Here is a 24,590-nt window from a genome sequence, read left to right as displayed (position 1 = left end):
GTAATATTTAGCTGCTACCGCCAACATAAGAGAGTTCATGTTTACGCATATGTTCCAGCCATGACGAATTTGACGCGCTCATGCGTAACGTGTACGCGTAACCTTGTGTTCGCGTATACGCTACTGAACTGTGGATTCATCACGGATTAACAACAGTTGGCTCCTGTACAAAGGTATAGGAAGAGTTGTTGAATGTAGTTTCATGATCTTCTCCATCCTTATGTGAAATGATACTGGAAGTGGAAAATCAATCTTTTTGTGTGTTCCTTGCCCCTTTGTAAAGTAAGACGGGCCATTACTGGATCCACATGTATCTACATGTGGAAGATTCCGAAGGCAGAGTGAATAATTTGTTTATTCCTTTGCATCGTATTACTTCATATGTGAAATATAAGAATGGGTTTAATTTTGTCATTACTAATTAATTGTAGGACTGGATCCACATATGGAAGATCCCTTTATTATCAAAGAACGTGGTAAGAAAGTCACACTGACATTTATTAATATATATTTTCAAGCCATAATGTATCAGACTTGTTCCTGCTTATTATCCCTAATTAATCTTCAATACATGTTTTGCTACATGTATTTCCATGCTGGCTGATATTATTTGCTACAAATCTCTTTGGTGATGGTAGGGTATGTAGCAATACTCTTATCATCCAAATGCTTAATAACTTCCATTATTTATTTATTAGAAAATATTATTTAGTATTTTTATAGCCTTACTCGCACACCCCGGGTGGTCATTTTGCACACATTTTACTAAGTGACCATTTTCTTGCTTATTCCTCACTTACATAATTCCGTACAGTTTTAATCAAAGATGGTATTAGAAGGACTAGCTTGTGTCCAACGTCATCTGTCAATCAAACTCAGTTAGTTTACGTTTATGATTGAGTTCCTAAACGCGACTGTAAAACAGCATGCCTTATGGTTAATTTTGCCCCTTCAAACATACAATCCATCTCAAAAGTCTTAGCAAACTTACAATGTACTTTCCTGAAGGCACCATGTCAACAATGGCTAGAAAAGCTGCTTTTTGCCTTGGTCAAAGTACCATAATATTTCGCCATTTTCTGCAAATATCCTTTTCTCTGACAGATAAACAGACCTTCGTTTTACACACTACTAATGAATGAAGGATAGTGGGAAGTTTGATTGACAGTGACGTCAGATGCAAACTAATCTTTTTAATTCTGTCTAAGATTATATTTAGCTTACCTATCAAAATGTTTTACATATATTTTGATACTGATATAGAACCATTGGGGTGATCACTGATCAAGCATTGAATTGATTATAAGCAACTCAAAATTCAGGTTATTAATTTGGTCAAATCTAGAAATTCAAGTTTATAGCATTATATGATGCATCAAGCAAAATGAGGCATTTGACAAGCATAAATCAAAATTCACTTTTCAAATTTGTTGTATTTGCCATTTTCAGAACTCTTTTTGATGTTAAAAACTCAATCACAATTGGACTTCAGAATGGTAGTTTTAGCCTTGCAAAGGAAGTTGAATACTGTTTTCTCAAACTGAATATTAGCAACATGCAACAAATGAGCCATTTTATAGCTTGATCACATCACATTAGCTGCATATTTGAACATAGAGATGACATTAAAGGTGTCTGCTGTTAATCTCATTGCATAGCCTATAAATCATCACCCTCATCGTAAAAATTCATTTTTTGTAGTTTTGAGAAAAAGTACAATATATGGTTCAAGCATGCTTATTTCATATTTATTCACCAATTTTTGGACAAGAACAAATGATGAGAGAAATTAAAAGGAATTATCAGAAATGATTAGGGTGATAACTGATACATGTGACTTTCATAACTATGGCCTGTGACTTTCAAAATGCGTCTAATTTGGTAGTATTTTCCGATAATATGTGCTTCCTGTACAGTTGCAGTCATGTTGAATTTCAAACCTGAAGTCGTATTTCGCGAATTCCGGAAGTCCTATTTTGCTATTTTCTTGCATATTCACTTCTAATAAACACCCCCTTTTAGATATTGCAACGCCCCAGGGGTGTTTATTAGAGTAAATACAGTCATGTTTGGCAATTATAAGCAAATTTAAAGAAATGCAAATATATCAATTGCGAAAAATGGGATATCTGATTTGGTTTAGACAAAAGGGATACTGATGTGTTCTGCTTCATAATATAGGCCTATATATCTAGGGCATTTTGCCATTTTAATCATCTGAAGTGGGGGAAACATTTATTACTTGACAACCCTGCACAAAATAGATATTGCTGTTCTTGGAAACCAATACAGTATGTTTTCTTATTTTGCAAGCGGTATATTTTTATTCAAAACTGGGTTTCAGATTTGTTTTTTCTTTTGGTGTTGGTATAGTGTAGTTTTGTAGATAAATCATGATGTAGAACGAGGTTTAATACACCATTGTATGCCTTATTTGTATGATATCAAAACAAGGTTGATAGGTATATATCACTGAGCATCTACTCAGCAATACATGTACATACCTACACAAGGTTCTATATGCCAGTTGGTGCTCGGCACTTAAACGCTGGCAGTCTCATTATAAAAAGAGCAACAACAAATACACATGAAGCCTATTCCCTCATCCTTTGTGTTTGCTGAAAAGATTGTGCCCAGCACCAGTACTCTAATTGAAAAGTAAAATTAGCCAGGATTCAATTATATGATTTCTAAATATTTTGTTGAGAAAATTTCATGTCCGCAAAGGTTCCATTTATATATATTCAGTACATAAAATAGTCTTTCAATGGTCAATTTGCAATATTTGCATTGTTGATTAACCCTAACTCTCTAAAATCTTACAAAAGAAATCCACTGCTCATGCTTGCATATTTAAAAATATTTAACAAGTTGCAGAAAAAGCATCTGTTCAAAACATCACATTTAAAGAATAAAAATTATATTCATCATTGTGGAAAAAATTATGTGTGGGCGTAAGCAACTCATTGACTGATTCAGTGGGGAAAATATGCACAGGACATTGCAATGGAAAGTAAGGTCAAAAGAAAGCAAATTGTCCACATTTCAGCATTTTCAATGTTCAACTATATACATGCAGATTGATTTAAGCTAATGTCAGATGGAATTGATCCGGGTTTGATCTGATGGGGATTTGGTCTGCCAACAATATTTTGTTCACCCCTGCTCACCCACAAAATTTTGTATTGAATTTGTGCTGCAACAAGACAAAAATAACATGTGTGACATAAGCACTTTAATTTGGTGTGGTGGTTGAAATGAGTAGTGCAGTGGGTGTATGCATGTTACAAAGGTAAAAAAAAAACAGGCATGAAATTCATTTAATTTATCTTGGTAGACAGTGTTATGTTGCATACATGTAGGTAACAACATGTAATGTAGAGGATTTATTTGCTATACTATAGAGGCCGTCAGCCTTTTCCGCAGGATCCGCCATCTTGTGGGTACTGCCGTTCTGCATGTCATGCGTTAGACATTATGCCCCCGATTACGCGGAAGTCGCAGTGCATGACGCACCTCTTCAGTCAAGCGTCAACGCGGTGATCTTAGCAACAAGGCACTCCGTACCCACAAGATGGCGGTGTTGACGTCACAATGACTACCTCTATTGAATAAAACATGCATCCTAATAATATATACCAGTCCTAGAGAACCCCAAGCACCACTTTATTAAAGGCAAGGTTAAAGCAATACTGTTTGCTGAGCAGGATGTCATTTTGTTTGAAATGAAATAATGATTTTTTTTAACACTTTATGAAGCAGGGCCGTAGCAAGTGGGGTGGCTGCGGATGCCATGGCCGCCCCACTTTTGAGAAATTTGTTATGTTTTTCTTTATATCATTATTTCAATTTGGGCATATATTTGTAATTTGGCCGCCCTGACATTTGTGATGGCCGCCCCACATTTTTCAACCTTGCTACGGCCCTGTTATGAAGGCATTTGTCTAATAGTGAAACCTAACTGTTTTGAGAATAAACATTTCAATCAAACTTGTTTAGAAATCTTACAATATTGCTTTAAGCTGAATTGCAATGACTTAAAAATTCAAATATTTGATATCTAATCTGGGGAAGTAATTGTTCATACCCTTCCATCCTGTACATGCATATATTCTGCATAATTGCATGTAGTGTCTATTGGGGAATGAGACCTGATGTGTTTAAAGAAATGTGAATGCTGCCCTCTTGTTTAACATGCTTACATGATAAAGCTTTGCAAATTATATGCTAGAGGTCTAGCTGCCTTTCAATACATGTACATTGACTCGATTAAAAGTACTGATCTTGGATTATGGTATTAATTGTTAGTTACTCTTACCCAATCACGTTTTTTTAATATTATTTAGTATACTGTATTTGCATGCTATGAAATAAAAAAGAGTTGTTGATGCCATTTTGGTGATAGGTTATCAAGTACAGGCCATAGTCAAGGGTGAAAATAAGCAGGCTAAAGGACTTGTTTGAACAGGCCCATGAGTTGCCTACTGTAGCGCATTGAGATTAAAATTCACAACACCAGGCTACACTTTCTGGCCTGAACCATAGCCCGCCACCAGACAGTCTCTACATGTATATTATATTAAATTAAGATACCCAAGAAATAGGAAATTGTGAACAAAAATGGAGTTTCTCTGCTATGTGAGGGCAGAATTTGAGCTTCTATTGTTGAAAGTAGACCATTGAACTGTGCCATTGGATATATATTAGACCATTTTGGCTTAAATTCTGACTGTTGCTAAATCAAAAGTGAGTCCTGTTTTTAATGCGAGTCCTAATCCCGACAAAATTCAGGTGAACCAGGACTTACTTACTCCTAGTAGAAAACATCTTATTTTCACCCTTGGCCATAGTGCTATTTGGTACTTCAGTTTGAAACATGTATGTTTATTAATACTTAAGTAGTAAATGAATGGGTTAATATCAAGCTTTTTAACAAAAAGAGACAATGAGAGGTGTCCTTTGCAAACTGCACTACCAGATTTCTATTGCAGCTGCCTGCACATGCACACTAGTCAGTCGCCAAGGTACAAATGTACTTGGCTGTGCAGTACCAGGGAAGTACCACTGCTGGTAGGTCCTGTGCATGGTACTGCATATGTACTCTGTGTGTACCAGTCAGGTACCTTCGCAACAGTTTACCGGAGCAGGCAGCCACAATAAGAATCTTGTCGTGTAGTTTACTTATCTAATCCACCAAAGGATTGGAGATAGGTGAATTTGATCACAATACCTGCAGCTTAGTCATGTCTTGGTATATTGAATGATTAAAGTTTAAAACTTTTAATCCAAGCACAAGAAATTATTCCTACGTGACCATCTTACTCTCGCTGATGACAGATGGAGAGCCTTGAAAATCCTCAAAATTTCTCATGTTTGGATCCAAAATTGTAAACTTTAATCACTTGTAGTTGTAGCTCATACTTAATCAAACAACATATTCTATAATAAAGTGCTATTTATGGCTATGTATCCTACATTCATATGTTTCTACTATTTCCAAATTGGATAGCTTCACTTGCATGAGATAAAGTATGTACTGGTACATATACTTTGATCCTTTCTTCATGTTAAATATCAAATATAGTCTTTAAGATTACTTCATTTACTATTTGCATGGTTAATTACCACATTTATTCCCCGGATTTATTCTCATTCCAAAAATGATACTATTTTAATTTTGATGTATTGTGTCAGGGTTAGCAAATTATTGATTACCCCTTTAACGGTAAGAGATAGAAATGTGTTTTGTTCCCAAATTTTGAGTTAATTTGCTCTTGTGGTTTTGATATAAAAAGTATAACAACATGTACAACAGTTCCCCATAGAATAGTACACTTTTTACCAATTTATTGTTCACAGTAAGTATTTCTCAGGTGAATTATGGTAATGAGAAAAGAAAAAAAGATTTTTCTTCTGATATTATAATCTCAGTTTTGATTAGGTAAAGTGGAGAAACAATCAAGGCTGTCAATTGGGTCACACACCTTTGCGACACTGTATACTATATCAATAATAAGCTGCTGAGATAGAGCAAGATTCTACCATGTCAGCTAGATTATTCTGTACATGAATATAGATTCATGATAGGTTCATTGTGGATCCTAGATGATAAACTCACACATCTTCCAAGTTCCCACATTGCTAACTCAAGTCTTGAAGCGGACATTTTATAATTCAAATCCCAAATTTTGTAATTTAAAGGACAAGGTTTTATTGGTGAACTGTTGCATGGCATACCTCTATGTTTGAAAAACATAACATGCAATTTCTATCAAACTAAACACTCGTTTTTAATTTGTGGGTGTATTTGTAAATGGGTTTACATTAGGCTTTACATGCAAGTCTATGGTCATAGCGGGTGCTATTACCCTAGTTTTTAAGTTCCAGGCTTGTTGTAAAAAGCTAGCATTTTGTTTTTTTCATCAAACTTGTACAAAATATACATTTCAATCATAGGGGTATTTCATGCAATAGGACATTGTCCTTAAAACAAGTGTCCTATGCTGAAGAAACCTAGGTGCACTCACAAAACTTGCTTGTTCTATTATCACTGTCCATGATGTTCACCCGTGCAAACACAATGCTGACAACTCTATTGTCACTGTTCATGATGTTCCCCATGCAAACACAATGCTGACAACTCCACCACTTTGGTTTTTCTTCTCTTTATATTTAGCTGGTACCTCTCCAAATACATTGGGACTAGAAAAGCTGCGTCTTCATGAATACAAGCAGGAACCTGAACGTCGTCTTCCTGCCAGGAAAGCTCTTTCCAGGCAGTTCTCAGATGAACCATTTACTGCTCCATACCAACCTCACCCTGTAAGTATACAATGGAACAGGTGTGTGTGATAGTGCTGTGTTTGGTTGTTTGTTTGTTTTTATAACTCTTTGTGTTTAATTTAAAAAAGTTCAATAAAATGCCCAGTGGATTTGCAGTATTACAGAGGAGTCCATTGTTGTTGATCATGAAGGTACTTTGTACAACGAAATATCATGCCTGTTCCCACAAAACAGCTGGTTCAATGACGTCACTGGGTGAGACCGTGACGTCAGTGTGCATATCATTGGGTGCACCTTCATATCCTGAGCGTTCTCTCAAATTGCTGGTGTACACTCAACGTTTTAAGATCACTTAGATGCATGCACGAAACAGCTGGCTCAATGCTTTGACGTCACTGTTTCGCTAAGAAAAAAAGTGGTATGGTCAAAATATTTCGTTATGGGATTAAAGAAAGTTTTGAAAGTTTCAAGCACCTGAAACTTATTTTGACTGACTTTGAGTCGGGTGCATGGGGACAAAGGCATTCCTCATTGGTTTTCAAAATCTCGGCAAGCTCTAATACATGCTATACAGTAAGCCAAAGAATTAAGGTACCAGTTATGTTCACCCCTGTATATCGTAAATAAAGACAAATATGTCAAAATTAAAACAAGCAGCCAATACCTATACTCTTTAGCTCTGATTTAAGACCTTGTTTGTTGAAATTGGTTGAGAATTAAAGTAACGGTGATCGAAAACCTAATGAAGAAACAAAATCAAAAGTTGCACTTTTGTGTTCTAATCAATGAAAGCACAACGCTAGTTTTAACGTGCTAATCAATGGAAGCATAGCGCTAGTTCTCTTGTTCAAGAACGCTTTGTGTACAAATCAATAGGGCATTTAACGCAGCAAACTGCAACTTTTAAATTGGTATCTTCCTTGGGTTTTGGGATCGCTGTGTCTTTATTTCTTGATCATTTTCAACGAATGAGGTCTTAAATTCGAGCTAAAAGATGCAGCTATTAGCTGCTGGTTCCAATTATGACATATCCGTCTTTGTTTAGGATATACAGGAGGTGAACATAACTGGTACCTTAATGTTTTGGCTTACTGTATTTTGGGTCGTAAGATACCTTATAAGAAGTGTGGTATGAAGTGTAGTTTTGTGAACCATTATTAGAGATTAACACAAGGCTACTGTGGCAAAACTTGCATTGAATTGTTGGCCATGTTGTATTCATTTACCTGGTGTAGGCAAATGGAACTTATTGGCAATGTTCTCAACTTCAAGAAGGTCTTTAATTATCAGAATCATTTTGTCAAGTGCAGTTATAGTGAAGATCACAGCTGTGCAGTGTGCACAGCATCAAATCATTAGTGTGTACTCAAAGCACTATCATTCAAGATGCACTAGCTACATAACATAGATGCAGGCACAAAACAATTGAATTAATATGTTGATAATGTCACTGATTGCACTGTGTAAGAAAGCTCATTTTTGTAAGTGTGAAAAAGAAAGAAAAAATGAAATGCTTGGGATTTGTAAGCATTTGTTTTGTTTTATTTTATTTTCAATATTATTCAATTTTCACCAGCAGCAGCATCGGATGGTGCCAGAAAAATACCTATGACCACACTACCTTGTTGTCATCATTTGATACACCATATTTTCATGGTTCATGTAACTTTATTATAATATATTTAAGCATTTCTCTAATCATTATTTTTTCCTGGCAGGGTGTGTTACAGTAATTAAGATGAATCTAAGGCGGTACCGTAGAACATGGTTTGGTTTGTTTGTTTTTCGCCTTAAGAAGTTCCTTTTGTTGCAGGAGGTGCAGTTTTGAAAAATCTTTTGATTTTACAGCTTGTATTATGCTGAGAAATTTTTTGGCAGACATATATATGACCCTGTTCGCATTAGAAAATTTCTTCATTCGACAAAGATAAGTTAATCTTGATTAACTAATTAAGCTGAACGAAGATCGAATGAAGACATTGCACTATACACATTTCATGAAAATTAACGAAGCTCGAGCGAAGCTATTAACGCCCGGCTATTATTAAAGCTGAAGAGGGTCACTTGTCACATGCTCACTTTCCTTCATCCCTTCATCGAACGAAGCGAGCGTACACATTACAAAATTTGCTTTGTCGAACGAAGTATTCCTTCGTCGAAACAACCTTTTTAGCTTCGTTGAACAAAGCAATTTTAATCTCCGTCGAAGGAAGAAGAAGAAAAGTGCATACACATAAAGAAAAAACATTTTTTAATCTTCGTTCGAGGTTCATCAAAAGAAGAAAATTTTCTAATGTGAACAGAGCCTATATAACTTCCATATTATCAACTTTGCGGCCTTATGGCATGGTTTGTTTTTTCATGTAAAATTAACAGAATGTATTCTTGACTGAAATTTTTCTGTTGTGAATGGGCCATTCCATTACGAATTTCAGAATCTCCAATTGAAGGTACTGAAGGAATTGATGGTTTAAATATTGCAGTAGATTATTGACTGGGACCATTCTGTTTCTCATTCTGTATTATTATGATTCTATATTGGAAAACATAATGCTTAATCTGGAAATATGCTTCATTTAGATTTTCATTCGTTCAATACCAGCAGAAAGTGAAATTTCTAACTGGTAATTGCATGTCTATGTTCTATTTGAGATTTCATGTCTTCCACCTCTCTTGGGGAACGTTTTCTTGGATGGCAGTTCTTATTTGATCAATCTGTATTCTGTAGTTGATTTGAGTGATGGTTAGAGAGCTTGTTGCTGCCCTTCCTTTTGACATGAACGTAATGAACTGAAGCACACTGAAGCAACAATTGGTACAGGAATGTTTTGATTGTGACAAATAAAATCTTTAATTTACTTATCAGTGTGTTAACTGGTAGAAGTCAGTTTGTATTGAAAAGGCAATATATGAATAAAACAGCTCATGTGGAAATCTTTTGAATACCTCCAATTTATATCATGTGAAAAATTAATAGAGTTTTGTTTTATGGATGAATGTAAATGTTATACAAATAATGTTGTGAATTCAAATATAAAACTGAAAATTTGTTATGCGAATAGTTCAGATTTTATGTAGACAGAAATATAAGTGGTACATTAGAAATGTGACCATTTGTAAGCAATGGATATAGTTATTCCATCTGCATAAGGCTCATTTCTAAGATATGTAGATGCAAACTGCCAAATTTTAATATTGAATCCGTATAAAATTCACACTAAAAATAAGAGTGAGCTTGTTATTTAGAATAACATTGTGGGTGAAGAGATATTATCACTATACAAAAATGTAGGTGATTTCTTACTCTTTATGACTCAGAAGCAAGATTCACTTTTGTAAGAGTCAATTTTATAAGATTGTGAATATTATATTTAAAACAAACTACTTATATTTTGTTACTTAGTGTGTGTTGTGAAATATTTTATCACAAAATTTCAACTCACAATACAGTACTTTATAATTTTCATGATTTTAGTTAAACCATTCTAAATAGTTTTGCAATTTCTTGTATTGGTGGTTTCAAACAATTACACATCAAACCCTATCTGTCAACAATAATTTCACAGACTTTTAAATTCAGGGTCCTGAAATAAAACCTTTGCTAAAATTTCCTGCTATAGAGTTACCGTGATACTCCACAACCTAAATGTCAGCATACTTCATATGCGTGTTGTGTGTCTGGTAGTCTCAAGTCTCTTTCACAGCACTGCAAGATTTTCTTTGGGAGTATATTACAGTAGATAGTCATACATGTAGGATGATGTTCAATATTATAGCATCCATAAATAAGCATTGAAATTAATTCCAGCTGCTGTCCAGTACACTGCCGATGAAGAGACATAGTATAGCTGTGAGATGTAGTAGATAAACTTTGTAATGTAAAGACTTTTTTTATCAGATACCAGTACTACAAATGATGGTTAAACTTTCCAATAATATGTTAATGCTTCATTACTGGAAACATTCGTGGACATTAACTATAAGACTTGATACAAATACCAAATAATATTTATTAAATTTGGCTAGTAAAATTTCCAAGTTTTTAGTGATTTGAAGGTGTTGTGGCCTGTAGTCATCATCAATGGAGTCTTTTGCTCATCCTTCTAAGCATTACCTGTATAACAGGGTAAGTTACTTTGGTTATGTCTATGGTCAATGACTGTATCAAATGGTCATCTCGTTGGTAAATGATAGCAATATAATGAGACATAAAGCCAGCATCTATACAGTGAAGGACCTGACAAGCTTGAGTGCAGTGTGTAAAAACATCCGAAGTTTGTGGAATGACTGGATGCCTATTTTGTGGCCATTATAATGATGTCCAGATTTATTTTCAAGAACTTAAGCTGAAGTGTAAAACATTGGCTAACAATTAAAGTTCATTTGAACTGATCTAAGCACTGCTACCCCCCCATTAATTTATTCATTATATTTCTGTACTTACTTTCTTGTTAAAAAAATTAAGTAAAATATTGTATTTGTTCCATTAAGCGCCCATGCCACAATTAGCACCCACCCACAATTTTCCAACTTGCAAAATGCAATACTATTAACTTCCCATACAAAAGGTTTGGTTAAGCTTACCCCAGATAGGCCTACTCTGTACATGTCAGGAATACATGATTATTTCCCCCAAAAAATGTCCAACATATAATTTACTTTCCCTCCCAAGAACATTTGTTTTCTTAAACCCTTTCTAAAAGGTGTGTTGGCCACCAATGAACTTCAGTATGAGGTTAGGATGAAGCTTTAATAACAAAGGGAATTTGGTTTTAAATTGTCTGGGAGTCTAAAATTTCCTACTTTTTCCACCCATGATTTTTTTGTTTGTATATATTTTCATGTCCAAATGCACCTAAAAAACGATCAACAAAAATGTCACATTGTCAATGTTGGTTTGTAAACCGGCCATGTTGAAGTCGCCAAATATAATGGTGCACTGCACTAAAATGGATGATTAGTTTTTGGACATTAAACATTTATGTGCGAAAACAATGTAAAAAATAACACCCATGTAAAATGACGTTCTTAGTACCCTGGGCAACGCCCTAGGCACTTAATGGAACAAATACAGTAGAAGCCATCTGGTGCTTAGTGTAACAAATGCAGTAGATGCCATCAAATCAGTTGAAATTAATGTTAGGCATATGCTCTCATTACATACATGTTGTACATGTGTGTAATGCACGTAGTACAGGGTGTCCCAGAATGATTTATACCGTGTTTGAACAAAATATCAAAAATATATAGTCAACAGTGTATCTAATTTCAATAAGTGCAATACAATGACACACATGTCTCCTGCTTATTCTGTGACTTTCATGGAAATAGCTTGATTCGTTTTGACGTGACATTGCTATTAGGCAAAAAAAAAAAAGTTGTTTGCTTGCCCTCGTCCGACCGACCGCCTCGGCAGTCCCGACCGTAGAAACTTTTTTTTTTTTGAAAAAGGTGTTTTTTTTGCGATTTTCCCAAAATGGCATGTATTTTTCGTCTGAAAACCGATGATTTAAAAAGAAACGTTGTAAAATACCATATCCTGCATGTTTACGTGTCCGGCTGTACCTGACTGTCCGGTTCCGCAATTTTGTATACCACCTCAGCGTCTAAGCTCTAATACAATTTGCTATCCACCTGCACATTTCGGCCGGCGCATCTAGGGATGAGTTTATTTACAGGCAAAATATAACCGTGCATATCGTGCAAGAATGGATACAATATAGCAGATGTTAAAATATGGTAAAAGTAGATAAAATTTGAAAACAGTTGTACCAGATATTCATTTCTTGTTTATAAATATTTAGATTCATGATATTCGTTCGTATCGACTAGGAAGTAACATTGCACTATTTATTTCAACATGTTTGTTGAGGCTGCTTTTATTAAGAGCACAAATCGCTCGGTATAAATATGATTTCACTTTAAACATGGCGGACGTACACAACACGAGTAGCGCGCTAGCTGTACAGGTGAAGCAAGGGACCGAACACGCTGATTAATATGATAGTTTTGAAAAGCAGAAAACACTACATGTAGGAGAATTGTACACTTCATTAAACGTAGGCCTACATGTAGAAGAGCTACAATTGTTTAAGGTGCAAGTGGCGAGCACAGATGCTGGACCATGGCGTGATGTTGCTGCTACGGAAATGCTTGAACCATTAATTGCATTCGCCGATTCGGTATTCGCCATGTCCGTTTCTGGGAAACGGAAAAAATAAAAATAAAATAAAATAAACTTTTCCCGACCGACCGACCCAATTTTTAAAATCCATTCGAGGGCAAGCAAACAATTTTTTTTTTTTTTTGGCCTTACTGAAAATGGACGAAAACTGCATGTGTAATTTACAGTGCAAAGGCATCATAAAACATGGATCCTTTATCACCATCGCCCAGCCGCACTGTGAAATGTATTGGAGCAATCCACATTCTTTTATAGGAAATACATCAAAATTTGCACAGATGTAGAGCTTACAATGCTGAATAATTCTTGATTAAGTGAAACATTTCAATATGACTTCAGATATTTAGGTTGAAAAACATACTTTTTATGTGATGTTTACCACAATTTTTACCCAAAAATATCATTATTACAGAGGATATAACTTCCTCAAGGATCCTCCGTAGTAACTTTTAATCTTCTCTGTTACGTAGCTGTGGGTTTGCAAATATTCTGTGGACATAAATACATGCTGTGACACTAAGGACAAACCTTCTCTATACTTTTATGAAAAATCCATCTCTGCCGGCATTTCAAATGATGACTTACACACCGCAATAATTGTATTCAAAACTGCCGCCAAAGAAAGAATAGTTAAAGGTCACTCAAGTGTAACAAATCTTTTATTCCATACAAGGATTGCTTCATAACATCATAAATAATCAATAGATATCGACTATTTAGTAGAAGTAAGAACAGGACACAACAAATACTGCATAAGATTTTCCAAATAACTTTGTGCTGAAAGGTTAGTAATTTTACAGGTTTTCAAAATAGATAGTTTTGTAAAAACTTGGAATTCACCATTATTACGCAATATCCTGTAACTTCTATTAGAAACGTTCAATTTTTAAAATCTAAAATTTCTAAGAAAGTTAAATATATATGTTAATTTTAGAATTTAAAACAATACTACCAATAGTAATGCCCTTCATACCTAGAAAAAGTTCAACTTTCCTGGTATAAATCATTCTGGGACACCCTGTACTTTATACCTCACATGTTTATATGGATTTAGTGTCAAACTTCATGACCTATATTCTTTTAGAACTAAATTAAAAGGTTACTGTGAAACAAAACCTTGTTTTTTATACAAACACAGTGGTGGTGGGGGAGGGGGCTTGGCGCATTTTCCCCAAACTTGAGCTTTACCTCCAGTCAGAATGGTTTCGAACCTAAAATCATTACTTAGGGCAAAAAATACAAAAAATATTTTATAAAATTTTGGATTTGCTGAATTAACAAGACACAATACAATTAATGTTTTCACAATAACTTAACTGCCATTATAGGCCTACTTGTTATTTGTTTTCACTTATTTTTAATATTGCTACTTTATTTACGCTTGCAACGCTTTTTTTGACGGAAAATGTTTAAACATTATTTAAATAGGTTTGAATGAATAGTTAACATTCAAGTTAAAGTATCAAAAAAGGGCTCCTTCATTCACAGCCTTTAGTTGTAAATATATATATAAATATTTTACATTTTCTTTTTGCTTCAAATTTATTATTCTTGGAGAGAGTAACAATAAATGTGTCAAGAAGATTGAGATATCAATACAAAAAAAAGGTACATGTTGCAAGAAATCAAATAAACCTAAAACTTTGGCATTATTCCTTGATTTAATTTGACTTGTAAGGAGCACAAAAGTTTTAATAATATCGTTATGAACACGGCAGAGTGCCGAATACGCAAAATTGCTGTTCTGAGTAAACGGCGTTTGAAAATTTTGGTACTATTCCATTGGTCCTTCTAAAATTTAGAGCATTCGTGAGCACTCATTTAAAATGTATATTATAGAAGTGAATGTACACGAATTATTTACAATACTTGAATGTTCTGAAACAATCGATATAGCCCTCAAAGCGCTTTTAACAGCTATTGGCTTTATGCTGTATCCAAAATGTCTCTACCACTGCGCATAGAGCGGTCGAATACGCATTCAACTACGTGTAAACCATAGCACACATTCTTGATTTGGGGCTTTTGTGTAAAAATTACTGATTGTCCTAAGGCTATGTAGACTTAACTTGCTATATATGTTATAAATAGTTATCCCTGTAATATTTAGCAAAAACTCGAGGATTTTAAAGCAGAAATAATAATATTGGCCTATATTTTGCGTATGATTTTCCGGGATTTTCCAATTTCACGGGGGAGCACTCACATTATTAAGCCACAGCAATATCATGTGGGGAATGTTTGTACTTATTTTGGTATCACTGGATAGAAGATACCTACAGCTATACGTTGGTATCAAATATATCAGTATAGGATATTTAATATAGAAAATTCTGTGTTTCCCGCTATACAATACTATAGATCAACCTGATTTGTACAGCTAAGTATACGATTCGTTTCTCTGCCGAATTCATTTATCGCACTTAGGCGCGATTCGTCCAAATCAAAATTTCAATAACTACGTCGGGGAATAAGATTAACCATTAATCTTTGGTGGAAATAAAAGATAACCTGAAACATAATCATAAGCATACAAAAACTCAATTTGCTCAAAATTCTCGATTCGTCACTCTGTCGAATTCATAACGATATGTAAATGGTTTTAGTAAATTAATTAAAGTAATTTGTGATTAGATTAGTTTGTGTGATTGGATTATTTTCAGCCCAGAGAGCGCAGCAATTCATTGTCCTTTTCCTACCCTGGTTATTTGCAGAGAACGGTAAGATAATTAAATTGTCCATTATTTTGGGTGGTTTTGCTTTCAACACCCATTTATGCATGTTAATTAAATGTGTAATTTTATAAGCATTATCTCATAATATTATTGTTTTTAGTGATGTAGGAGGCTTAGTATTTTCTAAAAAGGACCCTTCTTTATTTTTGGTATTCATATGTAACATTTTGAATGTCAGGCAAGGCAAATAGGTGTAGACAATTTTTGCTCATAATTATGGTCTTCTACAAATAGTAATTTGCCTGCACTTTTGGTGAGTTTCTAGATACAATATAATTTTATTTTTCCATAATTCAAAACATCACGCAAGTATAAATTTAAAAAAAAAATCAAACAAATGAATCATGGAGGGGATGACCAGAAGGCTAGTAAGGCCGCAGGGAAGACACCACCTTTAAAAAAGGAATTGTAACCATCAATAAAAGTAATAAAAACAAAACAAATAAACAAGAAACACAATGCTCAAGAATTAAACATATTTTGAAATCAAGTCACGTTTATATATTTTTCGGAAATGTTTCACTGAAGTGACCCTTGTTGTTGAATTAGCCAATGAATTCCATAATATTGGACCAGCAGAACGTATGGCATGGTCAGTAAATGTTTTTATTCTTCATTAAGCAGTCTATAATATCGAATTGATTAATTCGAATTAAACAATTCATCGAGTGGCCATGGGCAGCGCCATTAGACATGTTACAAGACTACCAAGTGACAGGTGATGGACCGTACCCACACAATTGAATAGGCACTTTTTTGATAATTTTCATCAAGGTTACTCAAAACTTACCTAGCTAATTTATTATACATCAGGGGTCTCTGCCTTTTTAATATGTTATGTAAAACTTAATTTTAAAAATATCTACGGACGGAAATAAAAATCCATCGACGGATAGTCTTGTTATGCTCTCACAAACTTAGAAAAAAATCTGAAAAATCCAAATTGTTGGTCTAAAACATGCCCAAGGTTACTGCTGTCCCATTCAAAAGTACAGAAAGACCACCTACAGCGTTGAGGTCAACTTTCTAGACTTCCTGTCTACTGGCAGTAATGGCTACTACCCAGGGCTAACATCAATGAATTGTTTAATTCGAATTAATCAATTCGATATTATAGACTGTTAAGTTGAATTTACCAGCGTTTCTCGTTTGGTAATTATGAATATTGGAACGCATTGTAAAGAAATACAAATATACAATTGCAAATATGCCCAGTAATTCATTTTTACTGTACTTGTTCATTACCCCCAATTCAAGCTTGTAGGTGTTGGCAAGAGTTAAAATATAGTATTTGGTAAATAAATTCAAGCTGTGAATCTAATATACAAATTGATTTAAACAAATCGCATCTCTTAACATTGTAAACCTGCATCTCAAACTGTCATTTTGGTGAGCATAGTGTCAGGTGGTATGCGCCGTGCATCCTCTAAATTCAGTAAATTTCCATCGTCAACCGTGTAATTGAATGGGATTATTTTGAAATTTTAAAACGCTTGAAATGTCACAAACAAATAGGCCTTTGTTAATAAATAATATAAATACAAGCTAAAACCGTTGGGGTTCGATAATGAACCCCACAAAACTGAGTATATGGCTCAAAATATGCTAAGGTGTCATATTATAGCCATATATTTTGACATCTTTTTTTTAAATAATAATTATAGAAATGGAATATTTGCTAGTTTAGTGGCAAGTTTAGGTAGTAAAGACATAGCATACACAATTTAAGTAAAATCCTTTCACTCTAAATAATAAAAAAATAAAAATAGCTGTAAAAATGCCTATTTTTACACTTTTATTTGTAACATGCCAAGAGACGCCTTTTTCAACAGCTTTTAATTTTTTTTATGGATCCTTATAGAAATTCATGTGACCTGTTTCCCAAAATGGTGCAGTAAACCAATCAAAAAAACAGAAAGAGGCATTATGAATTATAAGTTAACAGATCAAAAAGGATTTAAAAGTTTGCCTTATGTATGTTACTATTGTCTTTCAAACTTTTGATTGATTTTGAAGTCCCTCAGTTTTTTTATAAACAAAGACTTGAAGCATAAACTAAAGGGTAAATCTATTGTAAATAACTTCATTTCTCCATATTATAATCAATTTGTAAGTGGCTGCCATCTTTTTTGAACATATAACAATTTTAAGATTTTTCTTGAAATGTCTGTCAAATAGTAACATACGCAAGACGGTGCTGTAATTCCTGCTAAACTAGGGTGATACAGCTAATTATGCTACATGACATAGCATTTAGCTCCACCTAGCTTTGTGGCACTATCACTTTGTGAGGAGAAGCTTTTTGATGACACAATCCATTGTTAAGTGTTGTCTGTCAAACATTTGTACGCAAGTAACATACGCATAAGATTTGTATGTGTCTGTCAAAAGTAACATACGCAATACGTTTAAAAAATTAAAAATCACTTGATGTTCACATTATGATGATAGTTTAGAGTTTATAAAAGTGTTTTAAAACATGTGATTTATAAACTGCATGTGATCTTTATTCAATTTCCCATCTTGAACTACTGTTTTTGCCTAATTATTATTCTGTATGTTACATTTGACAGACATCTTGCGTATGTTATGGCTTGACAGACACACATATTTTATTTATAACAATTTATCCTCCTTATTGTAATATTTAGACACATTTTTTCCACAATCAGTTGTTGTAGGTCCTACACCTAAATAACCACAAAATACCTTATGTAATACTTTATAAATTTTTATTTGATTGCAGAAAATCATCAAAATTGTGTCTGCCAAATATAACGTACGCAAGGGCTAGAAAATTAAATTTGTGAAGTAAATGGTCTATAACTTATCTTTCTTTTAGTGTATTATGAACGATATATGTGCATACTATAATTTAAACCTGGTTGGAGACCAAAAGAAAAGAGCTGGACAAATAATTCTGTGTTACTCTTTTATGACACCTTAGCTTATTTTGAGCCATATGGAAAATGCCATACGGCCGGGCGGTTTCACAAGTTGCCGGCTCTATCATGCCCCTCGCCGCCTACATAGTGTATAGTATAATTATTCACTGGAGCCCTCTATTTATAAGCATATGCAGTCACAAATATCAATGCACAATTATTGTGTGTGGCAGTATTCATATTCAGTATGTACATACAGTGCATATATTTGATGTAAGGTGTAGACAGTAAAGCAGCAGAATTGGATATCTTTTATAGTTTTACACAAAAAATACTTGATGTTAAGTTTTTATCTTTTAAACCCCACTGTGGGGAAATAGTATTAATCAATTAGAAGTCATTCTTGATTTTTTGTACAAAAGGTAACTTTTGTCATTTTTTGTATTGGTGGCACAACATGACATTAAGAAGGTACCTTTTCATTTTTTCTTAAGAGACACATAATTTTAAGATATAAATGAACTTTTAGCAAGAGACAACAATGTGTAAACATGATATTTATTTTTGCCTAGATGAAATAAGCTCATGATATTGTTGTGACTACTCTCATTTTTAACTGATGTACAAGATGCACACTGAAGGTGGTTTCACCATAGTAAATGCTAGTCCCATAGAGATATGTACAAAATTCACCTTGGAAGCGACTCAGTTCTTAGTGACAGCTGCAGTGGTTCACAGCTGCAGTGGTTGAAACTGAAGGTTGCAATCAACTGTTACCTGATCTCACAAACTAGGAAAAATAATAGATTGACCATCATTTTTAGTGTTAAGACTGGACCAGTCAGTGGTGTCTGGGATTCAAATACTCTCACTGCAAAATCATGCTGGAGTTTCTTGATAGAAAACAGAAGAAAGGATGTGCTGAATTCAAATCATTAAAAAATACTTCATTATCACATCTGAAGTAGACTTGCATGGATTGAACACTGTATAATGACCAATCCCAATTTTAGCCAAATCATGCAAATTTCTTCTCATTTAAATCTTTAATTATAATTGAGCTTTACCAGTTTTTCATTATTAACATGAAATCAACATGTTCTATCATATGCCAGATTTTTAATTAACCTATTTGAGTATGATGTGAGAAAGAAACTGGTAAAGCTTGTGTTCAAGATCAACATGAAGCTAATATCTGCTATCTACTGAAGATAGCATTGATAAGTATAGGTGTGCAAGTTCGAGAAATTGCTGTCAACTGAAAATCAATAAGCTGTTTGTTTTGTTTGAATTGGGAAATTGAATAAGCATCCATCTGTATTTTATTTTGGGCAGCTGTTTTAGTGTGTATAGTCACTTACATGTGTATGCCAATATGCATTTCCTAAAACATTCATGCATAGGCAAAATATTTGACATTAGGGTTAAATACAGACTACAGTTAGGGTTAAGGTTAAGATTAGGGTTATAATTAGGGTTACAGACAGGGTTAGATTTAAGGTCAGGATTGGGGTTATGAACTCATGTTTAGGATTGAGGTTAATGTTTGGGTTAGATTTGAAAGTGAGGCTCACGTAAGGATAGGTGTTGCAGGGAAATGATTTGCTTGCTTGTCTGATTATATTATTGTGTATAAGTTTACAGGCTAGCCTTACCGGCTGGCTGGCTGGATAGCTTGTTTGGCCTAGCTAGCAATGTTCCGTAGAACCGTATATTACAAAGCTTTACATGATTATCAGTGAAAGCTAGTGCTGAAGCCTAAAGATCACAGTCCTTCAGATAGTCATTCAAAAAGCAGTGCCAGGTTGGAGGTTGTCAAGGGAAATCAATGTGTGTCCCAAGGCCTTGGGATTTTTCCAATGAAATTTCAGAGAAATGTTTCTCTGAGTTTTTACATGGTTCAATTTTGAAGCATTGATTGCAATGTGGGTCACATTGCAATTTCATGTCAGCCTCAATTTGGTCACAGCATTTTAGTAAATATAGTTTTAAATAGATGTTTTATTCTTATGGACCAACGGATTGGCATTGTGACCTGTATATTAGTCTTGGTTGTGACTATAGCTGTGAATCTGGGTCTTGCATTTGTCTCTAATATAATTCTATAGTTGTTGAATGTTGATGGGAATTTGAGTTGCTGGATGTTGTGTGTGTGTTTGTTTATAGCAGTCAATACAGAATTGTAGAGATTCCTAGAAATAAACACTGCAGCAGATCTAGAAAAGATGCTTTCTTTCATATGTATACCTTTCAGGTTAGAGAGGGCACATAAGTATGAACAACTATTTGCTTTAATTAAGGTTTGATATGGGTCCCCAAGAAGGCTAACAATCATGTAGGCCTATATAATATGGTTGATTTCCTTGTATTGTAGGCAAAGGACAATTTGCCCAGCATCTATCTCCTCCACACCCACTCCACCCTCATATGCATTAGATCAAGACAAAGATGTCCATGATCCTCGCCTATATATATTCAATCTGTATCATTGTTGACTGGACATTTTGGACATACGAGGCATAAATATTTAAGAGCTTGTCAGGACAGATACTAGTATTGAATGTCACATTGAAGCTGAGAGGCAAGCATCGTCTATTTGTATCCATGGAGACTGATCAAATGTCAGACTTGGCTGCAGGGATTTGTCTAACTTTTAGCACTAGTAATCAAATACTAAAGCAGTGAAAGTTAATTTAGTTAAGATTTAAGGAACTGTTTCCAAATTTGTAGTGTTTTATTTCATATCTGAAATTATGTGTTATATGTTGTGTTACTAGGAGAGTAAATGCAATTTGTGTTAACCTGTATATGAAACCAGCGGTGTAGATAACATACATTCAACTGACATTTCATTGGGATTAACTTTACAGCGCCCTCGCAGCAAATCCTTGTCCTTCTTCTTCCAAGGGAAATCAAGTAGAACGGTAAGACATAAATTTTATCTGATTTCACAGCATCAGCCTTTGATCTCGTTCTTTTAGGGCTCCCACAACTTGTATGAAAATTGCATATTGAAAATCAAAGATTGTTCTATTTAAGAAAGTAAGTATTGAAAATTGTGGGAACCCTCATAACATTTCTGTTTTAAAAGTATCATTGAGCACAGTGCACCTGATTCATAGCTATAGGGTATGTTACCCAAATATCACCAAGTATACACTTGAATATGTACAATTGATTTGATGACACATGCTTATCCTTCCCCAAACCTAAATTGTAGTGATAGTCTTTATAAATGTAATAGTAATAAACTGCACGAGCTTGAAACAAGGAAAGATATTAATGGTTATGTGACTCTATGGTCCCTGATAAGGCTCCAATAACCTTAGAACCCTGTAAGATGTTAATACAAATATCCTGCATTAACAATGCACACCCTACTTTGTAATAGATTTATAGTACATGATTCAGATGTTCTGTAATTCTGTGACACCCATTGCTGAATTGAAATATATATAAGTGCTCTGCTCAATTTGGATTAAATAATAGAAAAATAAACATGGAAACTCATTCAGTTTTGTCTTTCCTTGAATGATAGTTTTCAGTTTTGTCTTTCACAAGGGATTTTTTTTTGTATGTGTATAATACCAGAGCCCAAGTGAAAATGTTCAAGGAGCAACATTTCAAAATTGTCATACTTAATGCCTTTTAGGACCAGAACATATGAAAGTGCATAAACCTTTCATCACATGGCTGTTGATGTTATTATAATTGCCTCTAGACTCCCTGATCATGAAGTATGCTGAGATTAGGAAACTCTAGATTGGAGTAACCATTTCCCCCTCCTCCATTCCTTTGGTATGTTTATGTGAAGCTAATGTAATCCTACCAAACCCATACATGTACAATGTATGCCCAAAATGCTAGTATGTGTTGAATTGATCCTCTCTTGTCACTGCCCTATACGTACTGATGTGTTCATTATATATCACATTAACCGGTACATTGTTCAAATGTGTGTTTTTTTATTGATCCATAGGGAACATTATATTACATGTACCCCTAAGTGCCCAAATAACATGTTCTACTCAGTGTCAGAGCTGACTCAGTGTCACATATGGCTAAATACACATTCTACAATGCGCAGTCATAGCTAGCCGTGAATGTGCTACCTCTATGTAAACAGCATCAATTATGCAGCCAAAAAGTTGGCATTTTCTCTTTAATTCTTGTGATTGTTAGCAATTGAATAGACATTAAAATATCAAAGTACAGTATTTTTTATGTGTAAAAAATGTACTATTGGCTGTAAAACATAGGAAGTATTTGCATTCTCACATTTTCCAACATACAATACTGCATCTAACTGTACATCATTTTATGTTTCCAATCACAAAATAATTATTGTGTATCTTGTAGAAGTTGTGACTAATAACCAACTTACATTTTCATTTGTATCATCTTTTAAACTATCTATTCTATATATTTATAGGACATTATTTTATGCTTTCTTCGTATATTTGTGTATATTGTTAGTTGGTATAAGCCATAATGTACGATCTGATAAAATGAAATTAGAGTTATGTTTATTCATATATGTGCCAAGTTAATGGAATCCGCCAAATTTGCTGTGTTTATATATCAATGGAGCAATTTTGACATAATGTCATAATCCACACATTAAGTCCCCCCATAGAACTCCATGTTAGTGGCCAAAATAGCCAGTGGGGGTTATTCCACTTCCCTTGTTATTTCGGCTTAAATTGAACAGAAACATGCCCTGACAGTTATTACTAATATTATTTCAACATTTTGAGTGTAGTATTAATAACAAAATGTAAATTTGATGGAAATTGTACAATATGGCTTCTAGATTAAACAAATATGCCACTTTTCAGGAAATTTTGATCAGATTAGTCTCACTGCAACAGCACAGGGAAAAAAATTCCAAATTTTCTCAAGCATTTCAGGAACTTTGGACATATATTATGTACCAAGTGGCATCTCTGGTTAAAGCACTGTTAATAATTTGAACTAAGCATCTAATATATTATTATATCTGTATCTCATATCAGTGTTCTAATTGTGTTTTTTTCACATTTATATCAGTTTTTATTATTTTGTGTTTAGCACAGGTATGTTGTGAACACTCTCATAGATATATAAAGACAACAAAAATGAAATCCTTCAAAACCAATTTGCTCATTATTGATATCTGCTAAACCACATTCCACCTGTTATTGATATTAAGCAATGCACAAAATAGCATTTTTAGCACATGATCAATTTAAATTACTAAGTGAAAATCACTCTAGAGAGTACAACAAGACTATATTAAATCCCACCTCTAAATTTGGACCAAAAACCTACATAATTGGTCACAATTGTGAACAGATTTGTAATTTGATTATTGGTAGCTTTGAATTGGATTTTATGCAAATGTGTGGTCATAAAATGGCACAATTCCAGCAGGTTAGAATTTAAGACACTTATTATAGGTTCCAAAAGTGAATGGAATTTGTAAATACATTACACAGAGTGCAAAACCATTGTAAGTAGAGACTGACCGATCAGATCGGTAGCTTCCGAATCGGACCGATTATTAGCTTATCGGTAGTGATCTGCATCGGCCGATTTTTCCTTCATCCGCCGATGTAATGCACTGATCACCCAATATCATGAAAGTAATTGTTGAAGCTTAACAAGTATTCATTTATTGGTATATTTCTTCGAATTAGACTAGTTAAATCAAGCGAAATTTAGCAAAAGAACAAGCTTTGTAGGCGATAAACCTATAATCATACCGTGATTCAGGCACGCAGCTGATAATCATGTACGGTAATTCCCCGCATCTACATGTACGATTGTACGTACACCGTACGGCTAACAGATGAACATGTACAATTGTAGTTCTTACTTCCGGGTTAAACATGTGCATGTCAGATTGGAGAGAGCAATGGGCAGCGTGCAAAACTCGCACTGACTTGAACATAAACACAATATTAAAATGGGGCGATCGAATGATTTGACGGACTCGGACATCAGGGGGAAAGGTAAATTGAA

The 24,590-nt window shown here is 34.3% G+C and overlaps 1 protein-coding gene across 12 annotated transcripts in view; it reads left to right on the top strand.

Annotated features, from left to right (window-relative positions):
* Positions 1-24,590, top strand: part of LOC140151170 (5'-AMP-activated protein kinase subunit gamma-1-like) — a 123,687-nt gene that overhangs the window by 56,558 nt on the left and 42,539 nt on the right. For 8 of the 12 annotated variants that reach the window (XM_072173404.1, XM_072173403.1, XM_072173398.1 and 5 more), the window contains 3 exons: positions 432-476; positions 6,677-6,822; positions 21,458-21,511. In XM_072173404.1, the coding sequence (XP_072029505.1) occupies positions 432-476; positions 6,677-6,822; positions 21,458-21,511 (245 nt within the window). The remainder of the gene's footprint in view (positions 1-431; positions 477-6,676; positions 6,823-21,457; positions 21,512-24,590) is intronic. The other 4 variants (XM_072173401.1, XM_072173402.1, XM_072173399.1 and 1 more) reach the window with 2 other exon arrangements.

The sequence above is a fragment of the Amphiura filiformis genome, chromosome 4 (assembly GCF_039555335.1).
Source record: "Amphiura filiformis chromosome 4, Afil_fr2py, whole genome shotgun sequence".
Lineage (NCBI taxonomy): Eukaryota > Metazoa > Echinodermata > Ophiuroidea > Amphilepidida > Amphiuridae > Amphiura > Amphiura filiformis.
The sequence above is the reverse complement of the archived record's forward strand: the minus strand, read 5'-3'. Positions and strand labels throughout refer to the sequence as shown.